The following is a 19,641-nucleotide window of genomic DNA, read 5'->3' as shown; positions in this document are numbered from 1 at the left end:
AATTATCCAATGAACAAGTATACACTAGACTTGATAAAGATCCTACAGCTGGCAGGTAGATAATCTGCTTGTGGCGGTATTGAATGGAGGGTTTTTAGATAAAGAAACTATTGATTCGTTGCCTAAAGTCCACAAAAGCCTTGTAGATCCTCCAGGGTGTCCAATTGTATCTGCAAGAGACTCTCTTTTCAGCAATATCTCCAAATTTCTTGATTATCATCTTCAAGCTAGTATACAGTCAGGGGAGAAGTATCTTAAAGACACCACAGACCTCCTTTTGCACTTGGAGAGATTGGGTGAGATACCACACAACACTTGGATCTGCACATTTGACATCACTAGATTTCACACCAATATTCCCCATGAAGAAGGTGTTGAGGCTATTAAGGAATTGATAACCAATAATCATTATTTCCAAGGTCCATATATGGAATTATTTGTTACCCTACTTGATATGACCCTGAGAAGGATCTACTTCTAATTTAAATGCCATTAATACCTGCATAAAAATGGATGTGCCATGGGGTCACACGTGGTACCCACCTATGCTAATGCCTATATGGCCAAAGTGGAAAAAGATCTCTTCTTCAATAGGAACACTAGGGATAAAATCCTGTTCTATAAACATTATATAGATGATGTGATCTTATTCTGGAGGGGCAGCTATAAAGAATTGGAGGAATTAATTGAGGGGATCAACAAACTCGATTACCCCATTAAATTCACCCATCACTCCACTACTCTGGGCTGACAGCTTTCACCCATGTTCCACCATCAACAGTCTCCCCTACTCTCAGCTACTTAGAGTCAAGAGAATCACCCCATTAAATTCACCCATCACTCCAGTCTGGAAGAGATAGCCTTCTTAGATGTTACTATCTCTGTCACAGAGAAAATAATTGGCACCATATTGTTTCCCAAGCCCACTGACAGGAACACACTACTCCGGGCTGACAGCTTTCATCCACGTTTCACCATCAACAGTCTCCCCTACTCTCAGCTACTTAGAGTCAAGGGAATTACCAACAATGAGGACATCCTCAAAAGGGATCTGATTTGCATGATGGATAAATTCAGGAATAGAGGTTATCTGTAGAGAACCTTACAACAGGCTCGAAGAAAAATAGATGGATGTTCTAGATCAGAAATCCTTAAAAGTGCTGAACCTAAAATTATTCATGATACCCTCAATTGGGTTCATACTTACAATATGGCTGATAAAGAAATCCACAACTATAGTAAGGCTCTTTGGCCTGTTATTAAAAATTATCCAGATCTGTCGTGTTTGAACAGGAGCAATATTAGAATGTGCTATAAAAGGGGCAAAAACATCAGGGAATGGCTGGTACATTTGGATGTCACGGAAATGAGCAAATCTCTTGTAAAGAAACATCAACAAAGTAATGGCTGTTTCAAGTGCATAGGCTGAACTACATGCAGCCATTGATAATGGGAAAATGTTTCCATAATTTACATTTGGGACGCAAGTATGATATCAGATATAGGCTCACTTGCACCAATACATATGTGGTATACCTCGTTAAATGCCCTGTGGATAATGTTATATAGGGAAGACCATGTGCTTTTTTTAAAGAGCGCATGGTTCTTCATCGATCAACCATCAGATCAGCTATTAATTGAAAAGGATCAGATCATCCATTGGCATGCCACTTTGTGGAACATGAACACAACTTGTCTAATTTTAGGCATATGATTATTGAACAAGTACCTGACGATGGCAGACATGGTGATCAGAACAAGAGATTACTACAGCTGGAGGCAAAGTGGAGCCACATTTGGGACAATGTTAAACCAAAGGGACTAAATGACCAACTCAACCTGAATGTTTTTCTTTGATCCACTTTTTGCCTATGCTTGAATCCATATTCCTCTTTTCTGCCACTTTTTACCTTTTTTCCTTTGATTGCTTTCTATCCTCTGTTTTTCCCATAGTGTTCTTCAATTAGATCCCATACATTTATATTATGTTATCATTTCAACCTGCCAGCCTGACGGTTGGCAATTAAAATCCCAAAATGTTGCAAGCACTTGCTGTGCCATTTTCATTTCTTTATTTCGTCCACTGAGTGCCGCTTTTTGGAATTATACATATATATATATATATATATATATACATAGCCAAAATAAGCTCGGCACTCACCATATGGGTAGCATGAATACTGGCTACGGTGCCATCCCAGAGCGTAGAAATCACTCCATGTATAGCAGGAAAAATGGCGGCACTCCAATGGGCTTGGCATCAACAATAATATCGATCCAACATTTCCGGGTCTCCCCCTTCATTAGGGACAGCAATAGATGTCCCTGACGAAGAGGGAGCCCCCAAAATGTTGGATCAATAAAGGACATTTTTAATTGTTGATACCAAGTCTATTGGAGTGTTGGCCATTTTACCTGCTCTCTCTCTCTCTCTCTATATATATATATATATATATATATATATATGTGTGTGTGTATATATATATATATATATATATATATATATATGTGTGTGTGTGTGTGTGTGTGTGTGTGTGTGTGTATATATATATATCTATATATATCTATATATATGTATATATATATATATCTGTTCAAAAAATTGTAAGACTTTGGCGCCTTCTAGTGTATGGAATCCAATAAAACACTGTAGTGTGATTGAAAACTTTTTCTCTTTAACAGGACAACTCCCATATAGCAGCAATCAAAAAAGGGGGGAGAGACGTGGGCAATATGAATAAAAGAAATAAAAATGTGTCTTAATAAAAAGAATCTTATTCAAATATGAATACCATCACCCACATGTGATGTGATCTACATCCAGCAGCTCACTCTGCTGTATCAAAAAGTGCATATGTGTCACACTTACTGCAAAAAAGTTCTTAGTGCAAAAACCAAAAAAAAAATTCAAATATATAAATAGAATATAGCAGCAAATATATATGAAGTGCACCGTGCACCGTGCTTGTGAAAAAAACTGCAGTGAGCTGCTGGAGGGCGCCAAAGTCTCACAATTTTTTGAACACTTTTATTTGTGGACTTATTGAGCAACAGTCTGTTGTTGGAGACCACAGGATCTACCACTCATTTGATGAGGAGTGTACTTTCTATTTGTTTTTGTGACATCTAAGAAATAACCTTTGGAAGAGAAACAGTATACCAAGTATTTATAGTGCTGGACACCATTTTTGTTGTACATTGTGTTGAGGTTGCTCTACAGGGTGTAATAGCTGCTGACTGGGCATTAATACATTTGCACAGTATGAGTCTCTTTGGAATACATGGATGTGGAAACACAAAAAGGTCTAATTAGTCCAAAGGATTTTTAATGAAAATAAGAGTTTTATACAGGATAGTCCAAATACATCTTTAGATTATACTTTTTGGGAGCTTGAGAAATTACTCACCAAAGAAGTTCAATTATGGTGGGACATTATGAGTTTAGAGCAATACATTAAGGTCAATAGGATTCCGAGGAGATTAAGGATTTTGAAGAAACCCACCTTCCCCACAATTAATGATCAGTTCCAGAAGGATTGGGATCTGATACTTCATGATTGCTCAATTAAACTAATGCAATTAATTACTAAAGAAAGAAAGAGCGTACTAGATCAATTAGAAAAGGAGGTTAAAAATAAGGAGAGTATGCTAGATCCATCCAAAAATAGCGAAGAATTTAAGGCTAAAGAGATTGTTCTATGTAAGAAAATAGAGGATGAGATCATATACACCAAGGAGAAAATTTTTTTTTCGAGATAAACTAGATTATACCAATGATAAAATTAAACATTGGAATAATAACACAAGGCACTTTAATGGGAAAGAACACCTAAAAACAAAAAAAATATAGAGAATGGACCACAATCCCTTTAAGCCCAAAAGACAATTTGATAAATTTGAAACGCCAAGAATAAAAACACACAATAGATTCTCTGTTTTTAATAGATTAAATTCTGATAATGAGTTTTTTCCCCGGATGCCCCCTTCGTCCGAAAAAAACCTTAACCTATGCTGAGAGAGAACTAGCACAGAACATCTCCTATAAAAAGAGATTATATAAAAGACGAGGGAGGAGAGGTGGAAGAAAAAGATTACAGCAGGAAAAGAAGGAGAAACATGAGGTATCAGTAATAGAGAAAGACCCCCAAAAATTTGGTATTTTCAATCTATCTGACCAACCTCTTTCAAACTCAGATGTTTCTCTCTTGAAAAAGGGCTTATCTTTTGCACCTGTGGCCCCACTAAATAAATTTCAACTCTTTACTGATTTAAATAAATTTGTCCGTAAATTGACTTTGAAAAGACAATTTATTAAGAAAGATTCAGGTTTCCTTTAAAATTACGAGACTAACTCTAGATCTGGGTTAAAACCAGTCTCTAAATTTTACCCACAAGAATCTAAAAGTAGCTATATATATTCATTTTATCAGAATGTGAAGAAAGATTTATGTGGAGATGATATTAAAAAATCTGGGAAGAATAACTTGAGTAAATTTGAGAAATGTTCATTGAAAAAACTTAAATCTAATGATAATTTGGTTTTTAAACAGGCAGATAAGGGGGGTGGCTTGGTTATAATGAATCATATTGATTATGAAAAAGAAGACTTTAGATTACTGGGGGATGTTAGCTCTTATAAATTACTTTCAAAGGATCCTACTAATGACTTTCTGGACGAATTTAAACCACTAATAGCTAAAAGTTTTAAGGATAAGATTTTAAATAAAGAGGAATTTGAATTTTTAAACATAAAAAACCCAATTATTCCAATATTTTATTTTCTGCCAAAAATTCACAAACAATTAATAAATCCACTGGGGAGGCCGATTATATCAGGAATAGATTCCCTCACAGCAAATACCTTGGAATATGTGGATTATTTCTAAAAGAAGGATACTATGGCAGTTTTACAGATTTTAAAGGGGTTTTTATGGAAAGAGAATTATTATTGGGCTACGGTGGATGTTCAATCTCTATATACTTCTATTGTTCATGAAAAGGAGATCACATCATGCAGATAATTTTTGGATGCTGATACCACACTTAATGAACAACACAGAGATTTTATTTGTACTTTGATAAGATATATTTTAATACATAATTATTTTAAGTTCTTGGAGGATTTTTATTTACAGGTCTGCGGCACAGCAATGGGCACCGTTTTTGCTCCCAGCTTTGCCAATCTCCATATGGGAAGCTGGGAGCAGAGATACATTTCTGGGGATCATCCTTTTAAGAAAAACATCATCCTTTTCAAACATTACATTGACGTTGTGCTGTTGTTATGGGAGGGTTCTGTGTAAGATTTTACTAGTTTTATGTCTTATATTAGTCAGAATGATTATAATTTATCATTCACTTTTAATATTCAGAAGGAGTCTATTGAGTTTTTAGATTTGACCATATCAACAGATAAAAATGTAATATATACCTCAAATAATTTAAAAACTGTAGACACAAACAGTCATGTGCACTATAAGAGCGGACATGCACAGTCCTGGAAGGATAATATACCCTTTTCACAACTATGTAGGATAAAGTGGAATTGTGACACAAAAGAAGAATTTCAGAAACAAATCTATGTCTTCAATGAGAGGTTTGAGGAAAGGGGATATCCTAAAGCACTCATTAGAGAAGCAACTATAAGGGTCAATGATATAGAGATGGATGAATTATTGGTCTATAAGAATAAAAACCATGGAAAAAAGGAGGACCAAGTTCTTTTCATTATGGATTTTAATGATCAGGATAAAAGAATTAGAAAAACCTTTCAAAAACATTGGAGTTAACTAAAGAATGATCCACTCCTTGTTGATGTCTTACCTGAGAAACCTAAGATAGTGTACAGGAGAGCACGCAATCTGAAAGATATTTTAGCTCCCAGTATGCTACCAGGTCCTACAAATACAAATACAGGCATATGGGGACATAAAGCTAAAGGTTTTTATAAATGTGGTCATTGTAATGTTTGTAAATTTGCATGCTCTACACCATGCACATTTATGAAGTCTGATGGTCTGGTAAAGTTTTGAATGAAAGATTTCTGTAATTGCAATACAACAAATGTAGTTTATCTCCTGGAATGTGGTTGCGGACAGCAATATGTAGGGAAGATGAAATGTCCACTTAAGATATGGATTCAGGAGCATATAAGAAGTATTAAAAATAAACAGGATTTTCATGCAGTGCCAAGACATTTTATGACTTATCATAGTGTAGACCCCAGTAGTCTTAGATTTGGGGCCATTGAACATGTCCAGTTGGGTAGCAGAGGGGGAAACTTGGAAAACAAGTTATCAAGAAGAGAGATGACTTGGATTTTCCACTTGGATACATTAATTCCAAAAGGTCTCAATGAGAACTATGAAATCGCCCCTTTTCTTTAATTTAGATTAATTATGGTTCTTTCTCAGTCTTATTTTTTAGATATTGTATGTTTATATGATTTGTTTTTATTCATATTATGTATTTGTTGGTTGTTGTAGCTAATCTATATTTATGTTGTAATAGGGTGCCAAGCAAACCTGCTTTTATACCTTTTTATTATCTTTTTATTACATGTACTGAATAAAGATTTTTTTATAATGTTTTTATAAGTCCTGTGAAGATCAAGACTTTGAAAAAATGGCCACTGTCTTTTGGAGTTTAATTTGTCTCCAATAAAATGGCCGCTGAGCATTAATATACATTTACTAGTTTATTTTTGACCATATGCTAATTGTTATTTTGAGGCACAGTTGATACTGTTTTACCTTTTTTCCGGCAACCTATGTGTCTATCCTGCAGTTATGTTTCTGCATTGAGTTCTTTGGGAGACACGGCAGGTGAGCCTGATTCGGGACTACATTTCCCGGTGGTCACCACGACTGGAGTTGCGGTGTGATGCTCATAATGATGGACGCTCTGGACGGAGCATCATCATGTGGAGCGATGGTGATAGGCGACCGGATGTTGCATACAGTATTGTATTCCCCATTGGCCCTTAGAGGCAATGGAGGGGGGATCTTATTGGAGGCAGACACGCGGTATGGCGTGTCATCGCGACTGGAAGGTCAGTGATCCAAAATGCCATTTAGAATGTGGGACATAGATCCCTAAGTCCACTTCTAATATATATTATAGCTGGGTCATTTTGACCTTCTTCCCATGATGCATAGGGTTTGTCCGGAAGCTGGATCTGCCATTTTGTCCAATTAGGCTAATTAATGCATATTGTTAGGGGTATATAAGTAAGTTTTTGGTTGGCATCTTAACATCCTCTTGAAGAAGTCCTGCCTTACTTGTGGCTGATGAAACGCATTGAGGGTTATGCAGTGTCATTGATCCATATGTATGTTTTAGATATTTTTTTACATTAAATGTATTTGTCATAATACTTACTGGAATTATTTATATTTGTCCAAACCATATATAATATGAGTGACAGTGTGGATGGCAGGACGAGATCGTGAGGTCCCCTGGTATGAACACTTGCACTTTATTTTTGGTTTCAAAAGTACTATTGGTCTAGTGATTTTTTGCACATAGCACGGTGCACTTGAATATTATTGTTAGCAGTTTTTTGCACAAGCACGGTGCACTTCATATATATTTGCTGCTATATTCTGTTTATATATTTTAAGTTTTTTGTTTGTTTTTGCACTAAGCACTTTGTTGCAGTAAGTGTGACACATATGCACTTTTTGATACAGCAGAGTGAGCTGCTGGATGTAGATCACATCACATGTGGGTGATGGTATTCATATTTGAATAAGATTCTTTTTATTAAGACACATTTTATTTCTTTTTTTCATATTGCCCACGTCTCTCCCCCCTTTTTTGATTGCTGATATATGGGAGTTGTCCTGTTAAAGAGATAAAGTTTTCAATTACACTAGAGTGTTTTATTGGATTCCATACACTAGAGGGCGCCAAAGTCTAACAATTTTTTGAACATTTTTTTGCGGACCGATTGAGCAACAGTCTGACGTTGGAGACCACAGGAGCTGCCACTCATTTGTTGAGGAGTGTACTTCCTGTTTGTTTTTGGGACATCTAAGAAATAACCTTTGGAAGAGAGACAGTATACCAAGTATTTATAGCACTGGACACCATTTTTTGTTGTGCTATATATATATATATATATATATTTATGTGTATATGTATGTGTGTGTGTTTGTATACATATATATATATATATATATAAACAGCAGCGGGATGGCGGCACTCAATGCAAAAAAAATGATTCTGCAGGCAGGTTGTTCACCAACATTTCAATATGTGTTTTATTTTTGTCAGGGTGCAAGACATAACAAACATAAACTTACCGGTTTATATCCCCCTGTGGACTGTCCATGGCGCCGAGACGCTGGCGGGTCCCCTCAAGCATGGTGACGTCATCAGTATCGCGGCATCACGGAAGTCAAACCATGTGATCTCCCCTACAAACAGGAAAGGAACAGAACCATTGCTAGGATACATAAACATAAACAGGAAGTGTAATCAAACGAAGAAGGGGACAGCATAAATAAACGGGTGGTCAGATAAATCCAAAAACCTGCACATGCATGAAAGCTGATGCTGCACAGAAAAAGACCAACCCCAACACAGAATACATATACTATCCTCGCAAACAGACTTGCCTAGGCTCAATATACTGGCTGAAGGGACACACAAACAGTAAGCTATCAATGCTGCATACATAATATAACAGTGAGGCTACTAGACAAAAGAGGGACATATAATCAAAACATAAACATAAAAAATAAAATATATAAGACAATGTAAGAAAAGAAAAAAATTGGTGTCTGCCAGTTGATTATAGATCTCTTCCTTGTAGTCTGTTAGGTTCTGGATGGTGATAGTACCCCCCTTGTCAGACAGTCTAATGACTATATCATTGTAACTCCTTAAGTCATTTAGAGCCTGTTTTTTAAAGTTATTAAGGTTGGGATAGAGCATACTATAGCATTCATTTGACACCGTATCTTTTAATAGCCTTGAAAAAGTCTTAATTGAGTGATTGGTGGAAATTTTATCAAATTTAGATCCTGGTTGAATCACTTTGAGTTTTTTAGGAATTTGATCTACTTTTGGCTGCTGATGTTCATCATTCTTGAAAATTCTTTTAACCTTAAGGATCTCTCTAATTTATAGTTCTCTACTTTCCATTGGAAACTATTAAAGGGAGTTGTAGGTACAGAAGACAGCCCTAAATTTAGGAGTTTGTGTTCCCATTCTGTGAGGAACCTGTCAGATAAGTTGAATACTATGTTCTCTGAGCTGGCAGTTGTCTCATGCCCCTTCCCATTCCTCTGGTTTTGTTTGCCCTGGCGCATATGGGTTCTCTTGAGCCTGAGGCTAGGGCTCTGGTTGCCATAATTAAAGGGAGAGTATTAGCCTGTGATGAAATAGGCATGCTTTCTGCCTCACTGGCTGTACTATTTGATTCCGCTGAGGTATCCGTTTCAAACCTGTACTTGTGTTGTCTTCTTGTTTTGAAGGTACGTCTTGGTTGTTGGGACCCTGTGAGCCATGAGTACACGTACGGCTTTCATAGTCATTGTTGACCTTTACTAACTTGGACTTTTTGAAGCTTATTATATCTTTAGTATATTGGTCTATCTGTTTTTCCAATTTATCTAACCACTGGGTTGAGGTATCTTTAGTTATGGTATACTTGTGTTGGATTTTAAAGGTCGAAATGTGTTCCCTTGTCATTTGTAACTCCCTGGTAGCCTCTTCTATAACTAATAGTATGAGGTCCAGGGAGCACTTATTTAATATTGCCATCCATTTTCTACAGAAAATGATGTTTTGTCTTCCTATAGTTGGCACATTTTTTATCCTAAATCCTCTCTGTATTTTTTTACTCTTAAAGTAATCCGATAAGATGATCCCATGGTACAGATAGTCAACTTCATGCTTCTTCTATCTAATGAGGTCCCTGTAAATATCTTCACAGGTTATTTCCTTTTTATACACAAGTTGTTCTTTATTTTAGGATTATGGGTATCCAGCTCTCGTGGTCCTCTCTAAAGATCATCCCTAGCTGCTCCACTGGTAGAGGTATCCCAACCTCTATATATATAAATTTATAGAAACAGTAGTGGTGCGCTTTGGGACGGTCTTAGTATGTTCTTACTATGGAAATGACCGTGTGTTGTGGAACTTATGCTCCGGATGTACCAATAAACAAAAACTCCCAACTTTGAATCTGTAGGTTGGGTGTTCTTAAAATACTGAATATGTATGGGGCCCCAGGCCTTGACCAGGGAATGCCCATACTTATGTCCACAGTCCCATTAATTTCTTATGTAGAAGGGTCATGTAGATGGTCCCAGGGACTCTAGTAATCTTGTTAAGCTAATTCCGTCTGTAGGATGGGTGTTCTTATGATGTAACTTGATGATAATATACAACTCCTGGCTCTCCTCTCCACCTCAAATACAATAAATGGGCACAGTATCAGGGACTTGGCGAACGCAATAATGCAGGTAGGTAAGAAAGACTACTACTTACCCCATGCAGTGTGTGGATCTTGCTGGTTCTCCTGGTCCCGGTGGTTGTACAGGTGATGAAGGTATTGTAATGGGTGTGTGGTGAGGTGGTGCTGCATTGTCATGTATTGGAATATAATCCAGACTCTAGTCTAATACAACTTATTTAATGCTGCAGAGTCTGGGTGTTAAAACAACATCCTAATACAGGATATTAAAAGTTTATAAAAGAGTTTCAAATTGTGCTGATTGCACATAAGTCTCTTGTTGGTTCTTGTTAGTAAGGGGCGTGGTCCAACGTGTTTCATCCAATAATTCTGGACTTTGTCAAGGGTGCCCACCTTTTACAGATTGTCCTTTATATAGAGTGTCTCATTATGCTGTCTTAGGTACCGGTGTTAGCGCTGTCCGCACTTCTGGGTTGCAGACATGACCGCATCACAGCCAGTGTCTGCTCTATGTGTTACTGACACTAGAGTGTCTAATGTGGTCCCTTCTTTTGCGTGTGCTGTCTCCGGCAGCCATTTTGTGAAGGACGTACTATAGATGCCCGATGTAATGTGTCATAGCCAGCTAATAGTATTCCCAATGTAGCGCTATAGCAAGCAGGGAAGTCTCTATGTTTAGATGTTACCTATACATATACTGGTGATCACTATATATGCAATTAGCTTAGTGCGATTAAATATATCAGGCGGCGGTCATATTTTTGGTTGATTCCAACATGTCTGATGAAAAATATGTCTCTCAATAGGGAGTCACTATTTTGTTGGTTTCTAGCTGTATTCACTAATAGGTAAACCAATAAAGTGTCCCTAATTATCCCTTACACATCACTAGATGGAATGGATTGAGTTCTGCTTCGTCATTAATATATACTTAAAAAATCCGCGTATTGCTATTTTAACTATATATTATTACTCTACATTATGATTCATTTTTATACGTAATCATTATTCAACACACTGGTTTAGTTTGGATTGTTCTAATGTGTACACAATTTTTACATAATTAAATTGGTATCTCACTATAATATTCTTGTTCTATTAATACCACTTGTTAATTATTAGCCTATGAAGGTCTACATAAATGCTATTATCGAATAGTATTTTTATCTACTAAAGAATCTAAGTTACCAGATATTCTCATTTCTGTTATAGCAAATAGTGTATGGTTTATGGACCTATATGTACCCTCTGGAGTGGTGGTATACAAATTGAAGATCCATCTACTTTCTGTTTTATCAATCCTCAGGTTGTGATCTCCATCCCTCCAATTCAGTGTGAACTGATCTATTGCCAGAAATTGTAGACCCTTAGTGTTCATATGATGTTTTATCTTAAAATGTTCTGAATAAATAAATAAATAAATCGGACGGAAGTGAATTTTTTGGATTTGAGTATATATGTAGAAGGAGATAGTTTGCTGACTAGGAATTACACTAAGCCAAAAGATTGTAGCGCATATATCGACCAAGGTAGTAATCACCATGACAATTGGAATAATAGTATACCAAGCAGCCAGTTTCAGCGATTAAGAAGGAATTGTTCCAAAATAGAAGTGTATGACGAAGAGGCTTCAATAATGGAAAAACAATTCCTTAGTAAGGGATACAATAAAGAGAGAGTTCTGAAAGCCAAAAATAGAAGCAGAAATCTCAACCGAGAAGAAGAATCCCTTAAATATAAGGAAAAACATAATAATGGGATAGAGAAGGAGATTCTCTTTATTACCAGATATACATCACAACACAAGCAGCTGGAAACTATATTAAAAAAAGGCTTGCAAGATTTTGGTGAATGATCCTTTGTTGAAGGCTTACATTACTGATAAACCCCATGTAATTTATAAGAAAGTGGATAATTTGAAAAATCCCTTAGTGAAAAGTGCCTTACCGATAAAGGTAAAAACCACTAAAATAATTTCTAAAGGTTTCTATTGATGTGGAAGTTGTAGCATGTGTAAGTGTTGCAACACAGATAATAAAATCTTTCAATATAAATCCAATGTTACTATGCATACATATGAGATTAGAGATTTCATTACATGTGCAAGTAAAAATGTCATATGTCTGCGGAGCCCAATATGTGGGTAGAACAAGTAGGATGCTAAAGGAAAGACTAGCTGAACACTCTAGAAATATTAAGAAGGGGTATGAGAAACACAATGTTTCATTGCATTTCAAAGAGAAACATGCTTGCAATTTAAAAGATTTGAAAAGCTTTTGTGGAATTAAAATCTATAAAAAGAATTGGAGATCTAGTGGGACAGAAGATTCTTTGGCTAAACTAGAAATGAAAACCATTTTTGAATTAAAAACTCTTATACCAAAAGGTCTTAATGTAGACTTAGAAAGAAAATGGTTTATGTAAAGAGTTTTATCATTATGATTAGACTAATGGTATATTTCTTTTTTTCTCTCTCCTTTTTTCCTTCCCTCTTCCGTTCATATGTTTTATGAGATGCATATTTCTCGTATTGATCTTAATTAATTTTTTAAACTATATATTTTTTATGTATTTATTCATGTACTGTTTATGAGTGTATATTGGATTTGTATTTATCAAGGCTCCTAGTATATATAGCATTTATTTATGTATAGAGCTTTTTACTTATTTAATTATTCTAAAGTGAATGTTTTAAAATCAGATGTATGCGATTTATATTTAGCAATGTCCTATGCATATATAGTATTTATATATAGAGCTTTTTATTGATTCAACCATTTTAAAGAGAATGTTGTGAAGCCAGATTCATTCAATTACCTTACGAGTGTAGTTTACTATGATTGGATGAGGAGTACCATGTGACTGTCATGACCCTGTCTAGTTGTTACCTTTTTGCCTTGAGACTTACCCCTGTCAGCTTCCCCATGGATCTGTGTGTGTAATTTGCCTGGAGGATTTGCTCTGATTATTGCACCTGGTCTCTCCTCTGTCTGTGAGCACTGCTAGCCCTGATTGGAATCACAGGTGTGGTTCTGATTCTCAGAGCTGCAGAGATGAATACTCCCTCTGCATGTTGTGCCTTCCACCACTCAGAATGCTACTACCAGACCACCTGTCCGTATCCACCAATTGCTGCCAGACCCATGATATATATATCCTCTCCTGATAGCATTCTGGGCCTGAACATCTCGTCTTCCCGTGGTGTATGGTTCATGCATTCAAGTCTGTCCCTGTAACCTGCTACAGTAATACCTGGCATCCAGACGTCCTGTTACAGAATACCTGGCCTGTGCTCTGCTGCTAGTCCTACTCCTGGTTGGTCCCTGGCACTCTGTAAACCTGCATTGTGTTACCCTGCCTTGCTTCCTGCTGTGGATCAACTCCTGCCCGTTACCTACCTATTCCCTCCCTGAGCCTGCAAATTCCCAAACCTACCCATTCCTTCCTGAAACCTGTTATTTCCAATTATCCTGTCCAGCCTGCAAATTCCCAAACCTACCCATTCCTTCCTGAAACCTGTTATTTCCAATTATCCTGTCCAGCCTGCAAATTCCCAAACCTACCCAATCCTTCCTGAAACCTGTTGTTTCCAATTATCCTGTCCAGCCTGCACCTGAGTGCTAGCCTTTGTCATAGTAATTCCAGATTACCCTGTTTAGCCCTCATCTCAGCATTACCTGACTTTCCTTCAGTTCAGTCCACGTTGTTCCAGTCCAGAGTCAAGTTCCAAGCTCATCAGTTCAGTCCACGTTGTTCCAGTCCAGAGTCAAGTTCCAAGCTCATCAGTTCAGTCCACGTTGTTCCAGTCCAGAGTCAAGTTCCAAGTTCATCAGTTCAGTCCACGTTGTTCCAGTCCAGAGTCAAGTTCCAAGCTCATCAGTTCAATTCAACAAGTCTTCCTGCCAGTTCCAGTCCGGTCCCTCCAGTTCCTGTCATTTATCATCAAAGGCAGTTTTCACTGCTACCCAAGTCTTGTAAATAGAGCTATTTACATTATCTGTGATTCCAGTCATGCCGGCCTCCGTTGAAACCCGATCACCACCTGAGACAGGTAACTCGCAGACACCAATCATGACAGTGACCGGGCATGCTGTGATCTTAAACCCGGCCAGTGTTACCGTGTGGCCATTCTTGAAAAAGGAGAGAAGTACTCTGCGAAATGCGTAGAAGCTACACGATCATCATACCTGGAGGTGAGAGACGAAAAGAGGGGGTTACCATCTTCCAAGCCGCCAGCAGGTTCTCCGCAGTCTGCAGCACGGAGAATAGGAGTTGGCTATTATCATCTTCCCCGCTTGGAGCTCGGCACTTTTTCTCTTCCGGAGGACCTATTTGGACTTGCTCATTCTTTTTATGGATGTTTAATTTATTACTTTCCCGATTGAAGCATGTTACTTTTTAACACCTTATAATAAAATTACTTTACCTGCTGTGAGGAGTCTTCTACATTCCTGCACTTAGAAAAGGGGGAATTTACCCGCACAGATATTATTATATAAATAAACGTATTTATTTTCAGTCCTTCCTAAACCTAACAAATGTCACAAACCATATCATATGGTAGACATAATGTCTTTCAAGTTTTCACTACTGTTTTGAAAGGAGGTGAACTCACAATCTAGCTAAACCAAAGAGAAAAAGATAATTCCTTATTGAGGCACTCACAGACTCAAAATCTGAATCAATTGATAATAATAATATTAATTGAATTGAGGAATTGTCATGCAATTTTTAAATATAACTTTTATTAATACTATTAATAAAAAAATAGTCCGCGAAATATGATATTACAATACAAAAACAAAAATCATATTAATAAATTTGTGTTGCAACCAAATTGTACTGTGTATTTATTATATGCTATTATACTACCTCTAAATGGTCATATATCTAGGTGTCTGTAACGTTGGGGACATAACCATTATTCACTTATCTTCATGATAAATTTGATAATGTCTCAAGGGTCCATGAGTCTCATCTACCTTTATAATCATGAAGAAAATTCATTATTTTGGATGGAATGTGAATAATATTTGTTATCACAATCTCCTATATGCCTGAATTATCAGGTGTATAGTATTAATAAAGATGATAATAGATTGCCACTATTGAGTACCCATAGGTGAACTCCTAATTATCCCAGAATTAAGTCACCTCTTGCAAAAGTGTCTGGAATGAATAACACCCACTGATATATTAATGTAAGTACAATCATCTATCATGTGACATGATTAGACCAGATGCATCCACATGATCTCAGCAATAAAAGGAAGTTTCTTAATATTCCTTCAGGTGCCGTCTGAAATCAGCGGCTTATGATAGATGTTATGATGTATAAAGAATCAATATCATAAATATCTTTGGGTGATTCACAAGTTTATATAATATTGACAGAGTTCAAATACAATATTGCACTTTATTAGGTTTGTTCAGTCCTATAGGCCAAACATGTTTACATAACCTCAGCAATGAATAACCATATATTCAATATGATATATTTTATACAAGTGCTGCCTAAATCAGCGGCTTATGATGAATATTTGTAATATGTATCAGAGATTAATATTTTTATCTTTGATCTCGGCTACAACCATAAGTGGAATAACTCTAAAAATAGCATACTGGCAGTTATATCTTACCGCATCCATGAATCCAGCCAAATTCTCTCTCACAGTCCCCTCTTATAACTCCCTGAAAACTACGGAACTAGATGCATCCTGAAACAGCTGAAGCCCGTAATTGTCAACCTGAGCAGTTAGTCAACTCTAACTCCCTTGAACTCCCGAAACATTACCAACAAAACGTGCAGATTCTCCCACAAGTCCTGAGACAGGGGAAAATGGTAAGATTTTGACTCCTGGCTATGGAGCGATCCAAATGACGCCAATTTCCTTTCCATGGGTATTACTCTACAATCAAAATTCATGGCCCAGAAGTGATTGCAATTGCTTTAATGACACTTCCCCAATAATTCCCCAATTCACCAACTTCAACCAAAGGCAATCAGCAAAGACCTAGCAAAATATCCATATCTCTCCCCAGAGAGGAGAAACGTGTAAACAGAGACCTCAGCGTCATTGCAAGAAACTGGTACGCCTAGAATCGATAAAAGACACAGCTAAAAAAAATTTAAATCCTTAAATTGCCAAACTAAAAACCACTGAGAGGCCCAACTACCAATAAAGCAACCAAAAAATTGGTCTGCCACCCCCCGTGACGTGTACATGCTTGCACGCACCATTGCTAAAGTGAGCTGCAACATTCGACAAAGGAAAGTAAACAAAACAGCCCGCTGGAAAGAACTTATTCACAGAATAATTTCCAGGAACTCAAATTTCTTGAACACAGAAAAGATACTGAGAGAAAGCAGCATTAAACGAAAAGTGTACGGTATCCCCTTTGTCAGGTGAGCTTGTTCCAAAAACGTTGCTCCCCCTCCAGTGCCTGTTCAAAGGATTGATACACCATGTGGCAAACTGCCGAATCTAATGTGTCATTGACAAATCACCGTTCTAGGTAGGAAAGTTGCAGAATAAATCTAAACTTGCCTGTCACCATGCTAGGTACAAACCCCAATGGCAAAAGGCAAAATCCTTTCCCAGGGAAAGACAAGAAGGGCCACACATGTGCCCCAATATAACCTCCACTACCAAACTGCTCCTAACAAATCTTGTGTTATTGCATATGGACTGAAGGTTCCGTTTGGAATATGATGTGTATACTGTGCATTAAGAGCAAACAAAAAACAAATTAAAAACCACCTAACACTATGTAATACCCCCTCACTATTCATTCTGATATCCCCTCAACCCACTCCCGTACCACCAATGCGGTTATATTACTGGCCGACGGCCGTCACCACACAGCATGCAGAATTTATTGCACCGACACCCGACTCCCTGTTGCACTGGGCATTATTGAATGCGTAGTCCTCACCGCGCCCAGCATTTGAGGTACTTAGACCGGCTGCACAGTACTGCCTCAGGGCTATCTAGGAGCCCATAGTTATGCAGGACTGCCGAGTAACCTTCAACCAAAAACCTCCATGTCCTTGGATCATGAACTGAAACTGCGAATACAAACAAGCTAGCTAACCAAATCAGGATCCGGTATGAACGATGGTAATAGACCCCAAAATGCCAACAAGGCCTTCGTCTGAAACGAACACCGAGAGAACATACAAATTCCACATAGATAGGACCTTGTTGGGATTCAAACCTGAACCCTCGGTACTGTGAGGCAGGAATGCTAACCACTACACCAATCATGCTGCCCATTTATACCTTTAGCATCTGCCGTACTGGCAAACATGCCCACCAACTTGCCTTGCCTTAGCCACTCCCTGAAACCAGAGTACATGGGAGCATAACAAATTCCACACAGTCGGGGCTGCCATAACTTTAACCTCAAATCACCTAAGTAAAGCTGCATTTGCACCATGGACCCCAATCCCCCGCTGCAACCAGGACCCTAGCTGCTAATGTAGTACTAGACTCTTTGGGCTTTTATGCCTACCCTTAATCGTTTGCATAAACCCCCCCCGAACTTACAGGGCCTACGATGTATCTGGAAGAATCGCTACACACAGGAATGATAAATTATAACGCTGCACAAAAAAAAAAGAACAACATGGTCACATGCTCTGGTGGATGAAGGCCCAGCCCTGACCGACTGCCCTTGTTGCACAGTGCACCAACCATGACTTGAGTCGCTGTCTGAGCATCCTGGACAGCCGAAGACACCTCCTATGGAACCTTGGAAGACTCCGAGATGGCAACCTGAGAACTTGAAATAAAACACTTGAGGTGGAAGCATGACCTCTTTCAGCCAATTAGGATAGTGGAATGGTGGAAGCGGGCCCGGGAGTAGTTTGGGGGGGGGTATATGCTGTGCTGGAATGCAGGGCGGCTTTAATTGCTGTGGAACAGGGGGCTAAATGTGAAATGGGGAAATTTGGGAAAAACCTGGGGGCGCGAAATGTTGTTGGAGGGCGGCCGGTGTGCAACAATGGGTGGGGACTGGGAGTGGGTGGATGATGGTGTGCAGGCCATGACAACATTGTTACCAGTGTGTGGAGAGTAGCCCAGCATTGATGGGGGGCTGGGTATTGAGGCCCCGGGGCATGTTAAGTGCACTGGGGGAGGAGTGCCAAGCGCTGCTGGATGGGGCCTAAAATGACCACTGGGGTGTAGTGGGCAGGGTCAGGCAGTATCATGAAGCGCTGGGAGGCCTTGGCCAGGTGTGCATCCACAAGAGCCAGGCTGTTGGTGAAGGGGGGATCAATAGTGCCAGCACCAGCTCTCCCGGCACACACACTAAAGAGGGGAGGAAGGCGCGGCATGGCGGACTGCCCACTGCACCGAGCACAATGCATGTGAAGCCTCCCCTGAAAGGCAATGCGTGGAGGGGGCAATCATAGCACGAATAAGCGGGGTAAAGCGCGGCTGACCAACGGGACACGCCTGTGGGGAGGCGTGGCTGCCGGGTGAGGGGGAATTAAGGAATGTGGAGGAGGGGGGGCAAAAAGCGGTGTGGGGCATGGTGGGGAAGGATCATCGGGGATGGAAGCAAGGGGGTGTGTGGGTGGGAGGAAAGGTGCTGCTTCTGCTGGAGGCGCAAGTCAGTAGGGCACAGGGGGTTTAGGCTGCAGATGGAAGTGAGGTAAATACAGCAACAGCTAGCAATACAGTGGAGAATAATACAGCAAATTCCAAATTCAATACAATTAGTGATTCTTATCCCAGCTTGGTTCCAAAACTGGAAAAAGAGAAAGATGGTTCCTTTTCCAAACTATTTATAATGAATAGTAGGGTCCTTGCCCCTTATTACTGCCATAGGCTACTATTTTGATGGACACATTCCTGGCTACACCCCCTCCTCTCCTTTAACCCCTGGTGAACTAGCAATATTCCATCATTAAAGAGGGGTGCTTATCTTTCCTCAAACTTATTCAAGTATTCGGATCTATTTGTAACTAATGCATATGAATTACAGTGTAGCATTACAGTGTAGCAAGTAGTTAAAATACAAAATTTAAAGACAATCATCAATATGTAAAAACCAAGCTGACAGAAATGTATGCAAAGGTTAGGACAATAAGTATAAATATACATATATATTTATACATATATACACCACCGCTGCAAATATGCACACATATATAATGAAAAAAAGCAAAAAATATAATAATATTATTGAAAAATATAGCAACATCC

The 19,641-nt window shown here is 38.5% G+C and overlaps 1 protein-coding gene across 1 annotated transcript in view; it reads left to right on the top strand.

Annotated features, from left to right (window-relative positions):
- The first annotated feature begins 3,435 nt into the window (after positions 1 to 3,435).
- Positions 3,436 to 19,641, top strand: part of LOC148443260 (pulmonary surfactant-associated protein D-like) — a 37,510-nt gene continuing 21,304 nt past the window's right edge. Inside the window, exon 1 of the mRNA XM_088463096.1 lies at positions 3,436 to 3,700. Coding sequence (XP_088319222.1) covers positions 3,436 to 3,700 — 265 coding nt within the window. The remainder of the gene's footprint in view (positions 3,701 to 19,641) is intronic.

The sequence above is a fragment of the Taudactylus pleione genome, unplaced genomic scaffold (assembly GCF_031769625.1).
Source record: "Taudactylus pleione unplaced genomic scaffold, aTauple2 ptg001314l, whole genome shotgun sequence".
In the NCBI taxonomy this organism is placed as follows: Eukaryota; Metazoa; Chordata; class Amphibia; order Anura; family Myobatrachidae; genus Taudactylus; species Taudactylus pleione.
This window is presented reverse-complemented; position numbering and strand designations above follow the sequence as displayed.